General features: G+C 39.0%; 1 protein-coding gene across 1 annotated transcript; it reads left to right on the forward strand.

Moving 5' to 3' along the window:
* The first annotated feature begins 171 nt into the window (after positions 1 to 171).
* Positions 172 to 8,451, forward strand: LOC134660206 (uncharacterized). The gene is made up of 3 exons (XM_063515932.1): positions 172 to 344; positions 1,851 to 1,974; positions 2,513 to 8,451. The coding sequence occupies exons 2-3, from the start codon at positions 1,860 to 1,862 to the stop codon at positions 8,449 to 8,451; spliced, it is 6,054 nt and encodes a 2,017-aa protein (XP_063372002.1). The 5' UTR covers positions 172 to 344; positions 1,851 to 1,859.
* The last annotated feature ends 7,756 nt before the right edge of the window (positions 8,452 to 16,207 follow it).

A 16,207-nucleotide genomic window follows, 5' to 3' on the forward strand; every position in this document is an offset into this window, starting at 1 on the left:
TAAATTAATTTTGATGAAATTTTGCTTTTAAACTTAAATTGATAGAATAAATAAAACATACACATGGCTAAGACTATTTAAATATAGAGTAATAACGCGTTAAATTTTCTCGAGCTGTTCTTCTATTACAATACGGACATCAGCGTCAATCAACCCTTAAAAAAAAACTTGTGTACTTACCCTTCATGTCTTGGATTTTTGGAAACCTTTTTCATGATAATTATTTCGGTTAAATTGAATAGCTGGAGCTTTTATCATTGAAATATCCTGAATATAGATACGTGATGGTGCCCGTGTTACTAACGTCGTTACTACCATTATAACAACAACAGCTAATTTACTATGTGAGTATCAGTTTATCATTATTATAACCAAACTTTCGTTAGCATCGGAGGATATCAACAATTGGTTTTATTAGAAACCCTGAATAGTAATTCAACTCCTACAGCTTGATAAAGCATAGCAGAACTCCATACCAAGACAGAATTTTACATACAAAAATTGACAATACGATGGTTGTTGTATGACTTTGAAACATCGAACTCGTATCGAAAACAGTAAACGCTTAATAATTTTGCAAGATAGGCGTAATGTAACAGGATCCGTGTATTATTTAAAGAATTTGTCAAAGCAACAATTTTAATTAGGACACGGTGGGTATATATCGTGATAATCGAGAATGAATGTCGAATGTTAAGCAATTGAGGACACTTTCGCTATCGCTGTGTTTACTAAACTCGTGTAAGCGGTGAGCGTAATACAAGTTTTGTTAAGAAGATTAGTGCTCAGTTTAGGTAATATTTTTGTTCTAGTATGTGTTGTAATTTGATTTTAAACTTTTTACTGTATTAAGCTCTTGTATGATAAGAATTCTGACCGAATTTTCAGTCGTCTTTTTGAAATTAAAAAAAAAATGATTTTTTCTTTCATTTCTTTGAAAACTGATTTTTGACCACCACTCATATGAAATGATTTTGATATTCTATTCCAGCCATTCTCACAGTGTGTTCCGCGGAACCCTAGGGTTCCGCGGCACCCCTGCAGGGGTTCCGCAAGAATTTAGAATAATTTAGAATAATAAAATAAGCATAATTATTATGCTTATTAATAAAAAAATACACTTCTAAAAACTATTGTTTTATTGTAGGGTTCCATCAAGTATTTCGCTTTCCAAAAGGGTTCCGTCAAAAAAAAGATTGAGAACCGCTGTTCTATTCTATATAGCCATTTATTTCCGATCCTTCTATACAACGGTTTTGATATTACTGGATAACATTCATTAAAAAACCGGCCAAGTGCGAGACGGACTCGCGCACGAAGGGTTCCCTACCATTAAGCAAAACACGGCAAAAAAAAATCACTTTTGTTGTATGGGTGCCCCACTTAAATATTTATTTTATTCTGTTTTTAGTATTTGTTGTTATAGCGGCAACAGAAATACATCATCTGTGAAAATTTCAACTGCCTAGCTACCAAGGTATCTATCTATTAAGCCCTTTTATTCTGAGTTAGAGTATGTGTCTTAACTCAGTGTGCCGCTTGGCAAAGGCCTCCAGCTCTTTCCATTGGGGTCTGTCGTGGGCCACTCTTCTCCAGTTCGGGCCCGCTGTGAGTTTGAGTTCATCCTCCCATCTTGTTCAAGGTATCTAGTTTAATTTAACCTTTTCGACGCCGTGTCAAACACAAAAGCTTTCACGCTGATGCCACGTCACCGAAGTGTCAAAACTGAAATTGAACTTTATGCATATGCACGTAGGTCTATGTTGCTCTGTGGTCTTTGGTGTTGAACCTATGATGCGGATAATATCAGTCATTGGCATCCAAAAGGTTAATTACTTTTATTTTGACAGCTAACAACAATGGCGGACGACATAGACATCGAAGAGCATGACGTGCTGGAGAGTCTGCGCCGGCGCCACGAGCAGCCCGACTCCTTCATCGTCAAGTCTGAGCCTCTGGAGGTTGAGTATGAAGGTATGCATTAGTAGTCCATTTAAGCATACTGCACAGACTGCATTGGCAGCTATAGTGTGGAAGTGCCACTATTAACGTCATATTTAGAAATTGTTGTTTATGGTATGGTTGGCCACTTCCAGTCTGTCACTGTCAAAACAAACATGGAACTATCAGAAAGTTTAATCCGTTTAAATTGGTTTTTCTCAATTTATAATGAATAATGAGTCCTATGTCCCAGAGTATATATGTATTCGCGGGCTTGGTTTCCGCAACTCGACGTCATATTATTGCGCCTATTTTGCGTGGCTAATGTCCCAGAGTAAACAACGTTCAGAGAGGCGAATTGGTCAGATATTGGAAGACCATGTAGTAAATTGCATTTTTCTTAAATAAGAATAAGTTTAATCGGGTTCATCCACATATTACGTCACAGCAACAGGGGGGTGTCATGCCATGCTTTTTCCTATGAAATGAGGGGGGGAGGTGTCTAAAAAACCAAATTTTGGGTGATGTAATTAATGGATGGCCCCTAATAGCAAAATTAATTATGTTCCAGAGTCAAATTATGAAGACCCCAACTACGAGAACCAGTGGACGTGGGACCAAGATAAAGTGGAAATTAAAATAGAACCCCGGGAAGATACAGAAAATGCGGAGGATTTCCGATTCGGCAAAATTATACTCGGCAGCAAACCGGCCCAGCTACCTGAAGATAACCAGGAAACTCCAGGCGGCAGCCAAGTAAGGGAAGTGGAATATAATTACAATATGTCACTAGTTTTAGACGATTGGGGACCTATCCTGGACAGAAGCAATTGCTATTGCAAAACATGTAAAACCCTTTTCGCTACAGTCAATGCGTTGGACGCCCATAAAATGATCGCCCATTCTTTCCTTGTAGCCACCGATAAACAGCCAAGTCCGGAGAGAAATAAGGCATACAAAAGCACAGCCAAGCCTAGTATTGCAGTAAACGATAGCACATGTAAAATATGCCATTTCCAATTCAAAGGTACTGTCGGCAAATCAAACTTATTGAGACATTACAGAAACATCCACCGGGTTGATCCAAAAACTATCAACATTAACAGTGACTTCAAAAGTTGGAGAGTCTGCAATCATTGCAATATGTATTTCCCAGATGATACTTCTTTAGTAAAACATTTGTATGAACTACTGCCTTTAAATGATAAAACTCCAACTAAAGATGATAAGACTGTTGGACAGCCGGTGAAACCTAAACCGGTGTTAAACACTGTCAAAAATATTCCCAAAGCTGTAAAATCTACAAGTAAGAATTCTAATGTTACACTTAACACTCCAAATAAAGAGGTAGAGACCCCAGTACCGAACCGGATTATATTAGGATCTAAACCTATAGCTAAAAGCGAAAACCAGAAGCAGCCTAATATGATCAAGTTGACAGATACAAAAGTTAGATTCAAATGTTTGTTATGTAATGAAATTTTCACAACCGAGTATGGAGTGAAGAAACACAGGAAAAAACATCCAACGAGGGCGAAAAGGAAACGCATTTTCGTGAAATTAGTCAACAAAACAAACAAAGTGACAGTGAACCCTGATTTAGTCAAGAAGGAACCCGGAAAAGTGATAACGAAAGATGTAAAAGTGTATCCGTCAAAAGCTATCGTTAAAAAGGAGGTTATTGATGAAGATAAAGGTGTTTTCGTTTCCAAGTCAACGTTGTTTAAGTGCAATAGATGCTCCGTTCACTTTTTGACCTGCACCGGGGCTTGCCAACACTCCATGGTGTGCGAGACATCCTCAAACGTCCGGGACTGGGCCTGCCCGCTGTGCCAGCGGGTATTCAAGAGTGCAGAAAAAACTGCACACAAGTATCAACACAAAATGCTAAACACCCACAACTTTAAAGTGTATGTAGTGTATTTGGAAATGATTGTTCGGATACTTTGCCAGTGTCCGAATTGCTTCGTCTGTTTTGAAGAAGACAAATTCTGGAGACATGTTAACGGTGGATGCAATGATGCCGCTTCGTATTATTGCAATGAATGTAGATTGCCAATTGATATACACTCCAAAGCCAATCACGACAGCAAACACAAGCAGGGAGACTTCACTAGAGACGACTTTATCAAAATAGATTATATCTCTTCCAAGCCGGTAGGCGTTCCGAAGATCAAAACTGAAGTTGTCGAAGACGTAAGTTCTGTGAATAAGATTGAGAGTGGAACACCGAGAAAAGGACTGAAACGTAAATTGGAATTGCCAGCGGTCCCACTAAAAAGAAGGAAGGGAAATTTGGACGATCTAATTATGTACTATTGTCAGTTTTGTAAAGCATATTTGGGGAACAAGTCTGCTATACATGTGAGTGGAAGCTGTATAGAAAGATCAAAAGGAAATATCGGATTTTGCAAAATTTGTGGATTATATTTAAGAAAAAAATATCACACGACCCATATGTCCTTGCACGTAAAAATACCAAATCTGTCAATTGCCGACATCACTTTTCTTAAGCTGTCCGACTCGAAGAAGATGAAACCAGTGCAGGCGCTCCATCCGTGCAAGACTTGCAAAGTGAACTTCTTGACTAAAGTGGCCAGGCGTGTTCACAAATGCAAAGAATCCGCCAGCATTACCTGTCAGATATGTCAGAAGAAAATACATACAGATCTGTTCGACACACATTTGCGGATACATGACTACATTATCCCCCGTCAGGTTAAAAATATCAGTCATATGTTACAGGTGCCAAGTAAATCTCAAATTGACACAACACCACAAAAATTGACCAAAAAAGGGACTAAATCACCTCTAAACAAGTTGCCAGATTTGCTCATGAAGTACCAGTCGCTCACTGCTCTGTGGAACATCCTGTACCTCTGCGCTATTTGCGACACTTTTACAGACTCCTACGATAAAGTCGTGGAGCACTGTCAAAACCACCTCACCAACATGGAAAACTATGGAGTGGTCATACGGAAATGCGAGAAATGCGACATGAAATTCGATAGCGAGTGTTACAAGCGGCATTTAGAACTGCACGCCGAAAACAAGGTCAGCAAGAAAACCTTTCAGATCTTGAAATATGAGCACTACAACCTGTTTTCCGACAAGTGGTTTGACTTTATAGATTTGCCGGAAGAACAGAAGTCACAGATTGTCAGCCGGAGCATATACGGCGGGAATAGATGCGTTAAAATGAAGCTGATCCAACAAGGACCCCCGGAATACACCCTGTATAAATGCGAGAAGTGTCAAAACTGTTTGATCGCTGATACTATAGTGTACCACGTCAAACTTGCCAACTGCTGTAAGGCGAACAAGATTCCTTGCTCCGTTTGCGAGATGACGTTTGCTATCAGACGCGATTGCGAGGAACACGAAAGGATCCATGCGACAACTGGTCTCGGAGTACAATCATTTAGAATCGTCTCTTTCAATGACGCAAGTGACGTTGAAGCTAATAAAACTATCATGTCATATGACACTGAAAACCACGGGAGTAAGAATAAGATATCATTCATAGATGACGAAATTGCATCTCCAGCTCCTAAATTGAGTCAGAAAAGTGCCCCCCTTAAGTCGTTTGTGTTTTATAAGTGCGCGGAATGTCAGACGTCTGTTGCACATATGAGAAATTTTCCGCAACACGCGTGCAATAACTCACCCAAAATACAGTGTGCCGAATGTGGCATATTTCATAGTGCAAAGTACTTTGCAGGCCATAAAATGCTTCATAAAAAGTACACGTTTTCGAGAAAGAATGTGATCACAAAAACTGTCAATAAAGATGGTAAAGTAATTAATATCAAAAAACAAACTCCAGAGAAGAAAGAAAAATTTTTAGACAATACGCAAAAGAAAAACGACAATACAGATCAAAGACCGCAACTGTATAAATGCTTCTGTGGTTTGCATTTCACGTCCCTGAAAGCTATCGAGAGGCATTACAAATCCAAAAATTGCAACACCGTTATACGGGAGAAGTGCAGCCAATGCGATTTGGTCTTCGACCCCATCGAGGTCGTCAACCATCTTTGCAAGCACCACGCCCAAAATCTTGTTTTCAATGCCAAAACATTCAATATTATCACGCCGAACAAAAAGACTTTGTACAAGTGCGGTTTGTGTCACGTTTTGTTCTACCACAAGACGGCAGCGTTCCCGCACAAGGCCAAATGTACAGGGACATACTGTGGGAAGAAATGTGTCAAGTGCGGCCTGGCCTTCGACAGCACCAGCCTGGCGACCCACATGGTCGACCACGACCGCAACGATGAGCTCAGAACCGACTGCTACGTTATAGTTAAAATTCCTGATGAGACAGTTCCTGAAATCGAAAAGGGATTACATCCAAATGTTCTTTACAAGTGTAAGTCGTGCGACATACATTTCTTAAGACGGACTAGTGCCCGAAATCATATAACGAAGCGTACTGACTGCGGTTCCACAGTAGCGCAGACTTGCAAGATATGTAACCGTAAGTTCCCGGCTAAGTCCATCTTGAGACATGTCGCGTGGCAGCATAATAAACTGAAGATCAAGGAATTTAACGTTAGGGAACTCATTTTTGGTGTTAACAGTAAATCCCCTAAAGTCGTTGAAAAGGAGGAAATAGTAAAACCCAAAGTAAAGAAAGAAGAAGTGGTGATTCCGAAAGTTCCGGTGGCAGTTACAGTATATAGATGCATAAAGTGCATGCTGCTTTTCACTGATGAGAGTACCCTGCTGACGCACCTTGAAGACAGATGCAGTAAGGAGCTTTCTGAAGAATGTGAGGAATGCAATGTTAAATTCGCTTCAAAAAATATCAGGGAGCATAATAGAGAACATGGTCTGGGGGTGGCTTTGTCCATGACTATCGTAGAAGATGTACAAGCACCACAAATCCCTGACAAAGAACGAAAATTAAGCCTAACTCCATTCGATCCAAAGGAACATCCACTGTACAAATGCACAGGCTGCAATTTGCATTACCTAAGCAAGAAAACGCTACTGTGCCATGACTGCAAGTGCAAACCTACCGAGGGTTTCAAATGTGAAGTATGTGATCTTAGCTTCACCAAAAAAAGTCTGTGTCGTCACAAGTCAGTCCACGAGAAACATAATTTCAAAAGAGAAGATATCGTCATTTTAACTTTGTCTGACCTTGTTGAAATACCTGAAAGTCCTGACAATATAACAGCAGAAATCCAAGACGACGATACTCCACCCAGTCCGAAGATTCCGAAGAAACATATACTAGATAGATATGATAATAAACTGTATAAATGCACAGTTTGCAATTTGCATTACTTAACCCAGGCCAGCCTGGAGAAACATAAAGAATGCATTCCTAACGCGGATTCGAAGTGCGAAATATGCGACATTGCTTTCACCAGTTACAGTCTGAAACGTCACAAATTAATTCACGAGAAATACAATTTCAAAAAAGAAGATTTTGTTGTTTTAACTCTGACTGATTTAGACCCCAGTTGGATTCGACACAAAGGACAGATCCAAAAAGAAATTAAGAATGATATTTCTAATCTAGAACCTAAAGAAGTACTAAATTCTAGTTCTAAACTAGAACCTAAAGAAATACTAGATTCTAGTTCTATACTAGAATCTAAAGAAGTCGGGTCTACAGAAAAGATCGAACCTAACAAAACTCAAAAAGAAGAACCGAAGAAAGACACATACACTTCAAATATCACACACTCATTATACAAATGTGCTGAATGCAATGTATACTTTAATAGACGAATAACGTGCCACAAACATATTGTAAAACACACTCCGTTAGACCCCAAAGAATACATAGAGTGCAAACTGTGTGGCTTCCAATTTACGTTAATGGGTTTGCCGTCACACATTAAGAAAAACCACGCAAAATCGTTTAATTTACAAGAAGTGCTAGTAGAAGAATATCAACCCAACGATATTAAAACGCACGAAACTTATTACGCCAGCGAAAAAGATCAGTCTACATTAGTGAGCACGAGTGAGGATGTAAAGAATGATTCTAATTTAAGAAAAGAGAATGATTGTGAGGTTTCAAGCTGTAATGAAATAGCAGATGTTGATTCTTCAGATAAAAGTAAACAAGATAATATAGATATTAGAAGCCAAAGTCAAAGCAGCAATGATTTAGATGAAATTACTGAACCAAATTCAAGTAAAGTTAATGTATCAGTCGATTCATCAGATACAATGATGAATACAGACCTAGCTGATGACAGAACTAGTCGAGTTGGCAATAATTTAAAAGACATTACTGAACCTAATTCAAATTGTAGTGGACGAGTCGAATCTTCTGACAATAATAGCACACAAGTAAATTTGGATGCTGACGATGAGACAAGAGTGATTGGAATTAGTAATGATTTAAACGAAACTACTGAATCTAAGTTAATTGAACACACAGTTGATTCGTCAGATAAAAATATTGTACTTGTTAATACAGACGATAACACAAAAGTAAACAATCAAATCAGTGACGAAAGTGAAATTGCTGAACCCATTTCATGATGGGAATAAAAAAATACGTTTTGCACACTGCACATTCTGTGTGGTTTGGCAGGACACTTGAATCGCACTTGTTTCGAATGACTACAGGCTAACTCGAGTTTTGGTTATTCAATCTGTTTCCGATAACTGATCTGTCCGTGTCAAAAGTGACGTTTCTATCGGAATCTTCAGTATCATATCATCCGGTTCGAGCGCCATCTTGAGAGTCACGCCTCGTGATTAATTCCTTTGTAATTTGCTCATAAAAGTTGTTTAAAGTGTAATATCGATAGCTTATTATACAGTAAACTAATGTGGTAGTGTGCAGTGAACGGAGAATTGATATTGAAACGCGTTTAACCACCATTTTGGAGTCAATGGCCGGTAGTCCACGTACTACTTGTAAAGTCCAGCTATCAGTTTGGAAGAGCTAATAGATAAAACACTAACCGTACAACTTTTGTCATATTTAAATTACTGGCGAAATTTAGTCCCACTGGACTTAAGCCATTTAATTTTAGACGAATGAATGAATATCGGAATCAGATCGAATAATAAAACTCGAATTGCCCTGTAAATGATATCTAAATGTGGAAGACTGAACGATTTTTAAGAATAAAATGTTATATAAAAGTAATGATTACCTCATCAACTTTTGTTAAGTATAAATAACTAATCTGTTTTATTTATATTAATTTAGGATTTCACGATACAGTGTACATTCAGCAGCAATAGTTGCTAAGCGGGCGAGGTGTTCAAAATGATCGTGACGCGACTTTATTGTTAAGAGAATAAGAGCGCGTCAAGGTAATTATGAACACCTCGCCCGCTTAGCAACTTCTGCTGCTGACTGTACCCCTCCTAAGTCCCAGAGCCATTTAGACCTTTTATTCCATTATAGCCTCCTAAGGCCCAAGGTCCTACTTATAGTACCTATTCAGTTCGATGTAATTTAAACCATGTTCAATTGGAACAGAGTCGCTTTTGCTTTGTTTCGTTAAATTTTCAAACAACGCAAAATCAACTCTATTTCCTACAATTTACGTTCAAATTTCAGTGGCATATTTTGGATGTTTCGTTTGTTCGGCCTTGGGAGGTTAGTTTAAAATTAGATTTGATTTTGTCCTTTTAAAAGGACGTCGGGACTTAGGAGGTAAAACTGTATTTTAGGCCGACTATTCACTTTCTCACGACCTTGTTTTTACATAGGTGTATTTAGGGACTGTACAGTCACCTGCAATAAAATGTTATACAACGAAGGCCGCAAAAGTATCTGATACGATCTTATTTGTAGAGCCATAAGAGCGTGTCACATTTTTGCGGCCTTCGAAGAGTAACAAAACTATTGCAGGTGACTGACTATACAACGCTAGTTTGTGAAAATAATACTTTTATTTTATTTTATCAAAAATAAGCAAATTTTGGGTTAAGCGTTTGTTTACAGAATCAGGAATCATCTGGATTTAAAAAATAAATCTGTGTCTAAACTTTTTTTGTACGAATTTGAGAATGACTTCTGCTGCTCTGCTAGTCAGATTTTGATACCGATAGCATAAAGCACGTTCGACTCGTTGCCTCTCTGTCGCACTTGTAAATTCTTACGTAAGTGTGACAGGGAGGCAACGTGGAAGGTAGGCCCTAAGATCACTTTTCTCACTTTCGTTTGATCTACTTTATGAAGTGTTATAAAATTAAGAATTAACTCTAGGTTTTAATAAATTGTTGCTTACTAAGAGTATTGATAAATGTAATTTAAGGATGCTGTTTGTTGTTTAATAAACGGGTGATTTTTCTATTTTTGTGTTTAATTTATACCTATAGTCAGTCAGTAGGTACAGTCAGCAGCAATAGTTGCTAAGCGGGCGAGGTGTTCAAAATTACCTTGACGCGCTCTTATTCTCTTAACAATAAAGTCGCGTCAATATCATTTTGAACACGTCGCCCGCTTAGCAACTATTGGGGCTCACTGTACATAGATTATCATCGAATCGAGACTTAACATTAGACCTCTCAGCTAAAAAACGATGCATTAATAAACTAGAAATTAATTTAAGGCATTGTTTTTTAGGCTGCGTTTCCACCGGAGATGTGCGAGGGATATGTTTGTTAACCTTTTCCACGCCGTGTCAAACACAAAAGCTGTCACTCAGACGCCACATCATTGAAGTGTCAAAACTGAAGTTGAACTTTATGTATATGCACGTAGGTCGATGTTGCTCTGTGGTCTGTGACCGATTAATCGGTCTTTGGCGTTGAACCTACGGTGCGGATATATCGTTCATTGGCGTCCAAAAGGTTAAGAGCCACCCCACACTAGCGTCTTTTGAGCGTCGCTGCGCAGTTGCGCCGATTTTCCATAGCACTGACTAGACGCCGACGCTCAAAAGACGCTAGTAGTAGCTCTTAGGGTAGGGAATGTTACCGGTACTGAGTTTGTACGAGTATGGCGAGAACCGGGTATTCCCGCGGTTCCGGTACTGTTTTTGTATAGAAAACCAGTACCGGGAGCACTCCCTAGTAACTCTTAATCTACCATAAGTTAAACAATGGGTAATTCCGGTAGTTTTCGGAAAGAAAAGATAAAATATAAATCAGTTTGATATTTTTATTAGTCAAAAAGTGTGCTTAAGTTACAACGCGTGCTTTACATGGAAACAGTATCTTACTATCACAAAATATGTTGTTTGTATGGAGAACCAAGCTTGCTGCGGACTCAACCTTTTCGACGCCGTGTTAAACACAAAAGCTGTCACGCTGATGCCACGTCACCGAAGTGTCAAAACTGAAATTGAACTTTATGCATGTGCACGTAGGTCGATGTTGCTCTGTGGTCTGTGACCGATTAATCGGTCTTTGCGCGTTGGACCTACGGTGCGGATATATCGGTCATTGGCGTCCAAAAGGTTAAATAGTCGCACCTGAGCTTTTCGCTTTTAAACTATAGTTGGGCGATTTTACGGTAAATAAATTGTGTATTGGAAGACATTCCACGTGATTGATTTAAACAAAGGAAAATTAAATAAACAAAAAGACAAGCTTTTATACCCGTTTTAAGGAAAAAAATTACCACTTCGTTGCTTATAATTATAAATGTTTGTGTCGTTTTCAAGAAAAGGTACCACATTATACCTTGCCATAAGGACGCTCTGACAGGTTTTTACAGATACAAGCAATTTTCGTCCTTATAGTAAGCGAGAATGTGGTACCTTTTGCTAGAAAATGTTTAATTTATTAGAAAACCTTTAATTTATTAGTACAGATCGATGTAAGGAAAAAAAAAATCATCTTTTTTGTCAAATGTCAAAGTGGTACTTTTAGCTTGACGTCACATTTATTCAGTAGGCGATTTATGTACCTTTTGGCCAAACGCGTATATTAACAAGTATGCCAATATGTATTAAGGTATTTTACCTACTGATGCAAATAGATTAATTCGCCAGTAACTGGCCACCCTAAACTAAAAATGAATTCTATTCACCTATAAACAGAATTCATTTAAGTATAAGGTGGCTAGTTATTGAAACCTTATACTAAAATGAATTTTGAATAGAATTCTGAATATAATTCATTTTTAGTTTAGGGTGGCCAGTTATTGGCCGGTGGCCAGTTACTGGCGAATTACCCTATGTCATTACAAATATAAATTGAAATTAGTATTCTAGTGCTTAAAATCAATTTTAACCTTCTCACCACAGCCGCGCATCATATATCACAGTCAAAAGGTCAAAACAAAAAAACACTACCTAGGGACTAGAAAAAAAACTATTTTTCTAATAAATTCAAGCATCGAACTTTTTATAACTAAAAATTATACGAATTATTTATTAGCCTAAACTTTCTAATGATTAATTAAGAATTACCAATTTAAAAAAAAAACAGTAGGTACCTATAGATCTTCAGTTGTCTATTTAAAGCGAAATATACCTTAATTATAATGTCAAATAAAATTAACTCGATATTTTTTTTTATGGAAACTAGCATATATTATAGGGGAGACTGGAGAGACTTGGATCTAGGGGAGACTTGGTACCCCGCACTGCTACCACGATTTGGCATTTTACATTTACGTTAGCGACTGCGTGAACTGACCAATACATCAGTGCGAGCGAGAGGGACAGCGATCGAGTTAACGCCTAACGTAAACGTCAAGTGTCAACTCGTGGTACGGCTACAAGTCTCCCCACTCTCCCCTACATTGTTACATATTTATATTGTACTAAACCACTGACCATCCAGCCTCTAGACTCAACTTAGGCCAATTCTTTCATGAAACCGATGCTGCCAAAAATACAGGGGTGCGGGGGACGAGGTGAGCGAGTCCCGTGCCGTGATTGGTCCGTTCAAACACACGTGGGCGTCAGACAGAAATATCTGCCGGGCGCTAGTGATGTGACACGTTGAATAATAACATTGTCAATCACGGTCAATAATGTAATAACAGTAATAATATGCAAGCATGTTTTGAATGCTATGTTGATTCATTCGTTCGAAAACATTAACCCATAACGTTGTGGTTTCGTTAGCAGGTGTATCTGCTTTATATAATTAATTTAAAAATAAACTATTGGTAAAAAGGCGTCTTATGGGATTTAGAGAAGCGCGAGACGAGACGAGATGCGGATGCGGATATTCGCAACATCCCTGCTTGGAAGCACTTCATTCACGCAGCTCGCCCTTCGGCCTCGCTTTAAATTACTGAGGGTTGCACGCTTGGGAGTCGGGGTGAAGGCTTCGGGCCTTCGGCGGGTCAGCCTTCGGCCTCCCAGCCTGATATTCGCCCTTCGGGTTCGCTTAACCTACTTGGAAATTTTCCTTTGCCCGTGTCCGCCGCCATTTTGAGTGTTAATAAAAAATAATTCACATACTAATCTTGGGCCCCCAAGCTCGCCGCATGCCAAATCTCAACGCGCTCAGACCAACTTGAAAAAAAAAATCATATCATAATCATAATCATAATTCTTTATTGCAACCATGGTATTACAAGGTGTTCTTATGTTAGTTAGTACATTTTGAAACTTTTTAAATGCAATTTGTGTTGTCTCGGGCCCTCTATGGCATTTGGTCGAGCACCCCCCACCTATCTCTCACCTTTGAAGCTTTTCATAAAAAATAAGTGGCCATTTTTACCGCCATATTGGTTTTATTAAAAAAAAATCCATAGGAATACAGCTAGGTGACCCCGAGTTTTCGTGACCAAAATTTTAGCGCGCTGGGAGCATTTTGAAAAATGATCGCCATTTTGAATCCGCCATTTTGAAAAAATAATGGCGGCTTCAGAAACTGTCAGCGTCCCTCTATAGCCGCGTCTCCACCAAGCGCACGCGCCCTCGAGGCAGCCTCGCGAGCCAAATCCTCGGTCTATGTGGACGTGCCTCGAGGCCGTTCGGGCGCACGTTGGCTCGGCCGAGCGTGCCTCGGGGTCGAGCCGTCCGCTGTCGGTAAATGTGACATGCTCAAAGGTGCCTCAGTGTGCGCTGTTCGTTCGGTGTGGACTGGTGGTGGTTTTGGCTCGCGAGCGCAAATAGTTTTGAATAATCGGTGCTTGTAACATAACATGTTTTTGCTTTGTCCTTACCCAACACAAAAACAGTGCTGTTGGTAACGACCAACAGCGCTGTTTTTGTGTAGACAATGTAGTAAAAATGTGAATTTACTACATTGTGCACTTCACTAGAAATGTGTCCTCAACCAATTCCTTATCACTAAACTAGAAAAGGATGACATTAACAAATAAAGGGACACTGTTTGCTAGTTTCGACTATGTACACGTGAGATATTAACGAACAAAAGAAAAACCGTGGCAGAATAAAACAAAAGCACAAATAAATAACCAGGAAGGAACAACAAAACAATTTGCACAAGCCAGGTCAGTTAACCGGCTAGTAACAACAGATGCACTACGTGCCCCCATTGTTCCTCAGATAGACCCATTCAACCAGAAACGGCTGAGCGACAAAATAGTAATCTCTCTATAATTTGTGTCGCACTTTTTAACTTTCTCAGACAACAATGAGCACAAATTTTCAAAATCTCCCAGGGACATACGTGTAAAATTATGTACGGTTTCGTCATGTTTCAAATCTTGAAATAATATAGGTATTCCCGTGTTTATTGCGACGCTCATAAAGTTTTTTTATCCACCAGCGTCTTGGTCTTTTCTTAAAACGTGAGTTTTTCCTCTTTTTTAAACAATAAACCACTAGAAAAATAGCACCAGCAGAAATAACACAACTATCCGACGTGAATTGCCTCGGACTTCTGATGGCTCGGTCTGCCTCGCGAGGCTCGCCTCAGTGTCTCCGAGCTAAACCGCGAGGCTGCCTCGCGAGGCCAGGCTCGCGAGCCACACATCCGAGGCTGCCTCGCGAGCGCGTGCGCTTGGTGGAGACCCGGCTTATGACATTTGGTCGAGCATCTCCCACGTATATGTCACCGTTTAGTGACCAAAAGTCGGATAATCCGGTAGACCAAAAGTCGGATTTTTCTGGAAGTCACCAAACCACCCCCTCTATACGACCGTATCAAAGTCAAATACCCCAGGAACCCCCTTCTGGGAGAGCAATTATGTCAATTAATCAGTCGGGTTGCGGCTTTATATACAGGGTGGATTTTCTTTTTGGCTCAGTGAGGGCAGCTACCAGATCCCGTACTGCTACGAGAAAACGGTCTTAGGAGACCTTCCCTCGATTTCAAATTAGATCCCATTCCTATTGAGGATCAAAAGCTTGTATGGAAGCAAAAAAAAATTCCGGCTAGAAAAGCCACAAATCGAGGAAAACTTTTCCCATAATATTTGAATGAAAATGAAAACTTTTATTTTTCACATGCTACTTTTGTATGCCAATCGATTCCATTCCTATCCAGTATCAATAGTTTCCTAGGGGTCGACTTACGGTAATGTACTAAAAAGCCACAAATTAATAAAAACTTTTTCCATACATTTACTATGGAGAAAATGTGAAATTTTATTCACAATTTTCTACCTCGCCCATCATTCGTACAGCAATGTCTTCATACAGTGTTATGGTTCTTAAATGTAACAGGACAGGACTGATTGGCCAAATATTATGGGAAAAGTTTTCCTCGATTTGTGGCTTTTCTAGACGGAATTTTTTTTTTTGCATCCATACAAGCTTTTGATCCTCAATAGGAATGGGATCGATTGGCATAAAAAAAAAGTTTGTCAAAAATGACCTTTTTCTCGTATCCTGTATGTTTTTTCCAAAATCTGTAAATGCCAATCTTCATTAATTTGAAATCGAGGGAAGGTCTCTTAAGACCGTTTTCTCGTAGCAGTACGGGATCTGGTAGCTGCCCTCACTGAGCCAAAAAGAAAATCCATCCTGTATTCGCGGTATCCTACTATACCCACCCATTAAAAACACCCTGTATAATTCTATTAAGAGATATTACATGGTTTAAATCAAATATTTATTTGTTATTATGTAAATGAAATGGTATTTAATACAATCTAACTAAATGAAGTTTAAATTATTTGGCCGAATGTTCAAGTATCATTGCCATGTTGGCAGTCGTACACAGAAAAAAAGCAAAAATTAAAAAGTTAAACCGACGCCCACTATTCTCAACAAAAATGGAATCAAAATAATGCATTTTAAATTGCAACCGTGTGTTTTTGTATAAAATTGGTCTTGTGATTAATTTAAATTTGCAATGTTTTTATAATCGCTAAAAGTAATACGAGTACCTATGTAGTGCTGAATTGACAATATCGTTTATGTTCAAGGGGAAATTGGTACCTGACCGTAAGTGTAAT

This window comes from Cydia amplana, chromosome 26, assembly GCF_948474715.1.
Source record: "Cydia amplana chromosome 26, ilCydAmpl1.1, whole genome shotgun sequence".
NCBI lineage: Eukaryota > Metazoa > Arthropoda > Insecta > Lepidoptera > Tortricidae > Cydia > Cydia amplana.

Excerpts from the sequence above, each read along its gene's own strand:
- LOC134660206 (XM_063515932.1), top strand. The coding sequence starts at position 1,860 with ATGGCGGACGACATAGACATCGAAGAGCATGACGTGCTGGAGAGTCTG. Across the intron at positions 1,975-2,512 it reads TCTGGAGGTTGAGTATGAAG|AGTCAAATTATGAAGACCCC; the intron begins GTATGCATTAGT and ends ATTATGTTCCAG.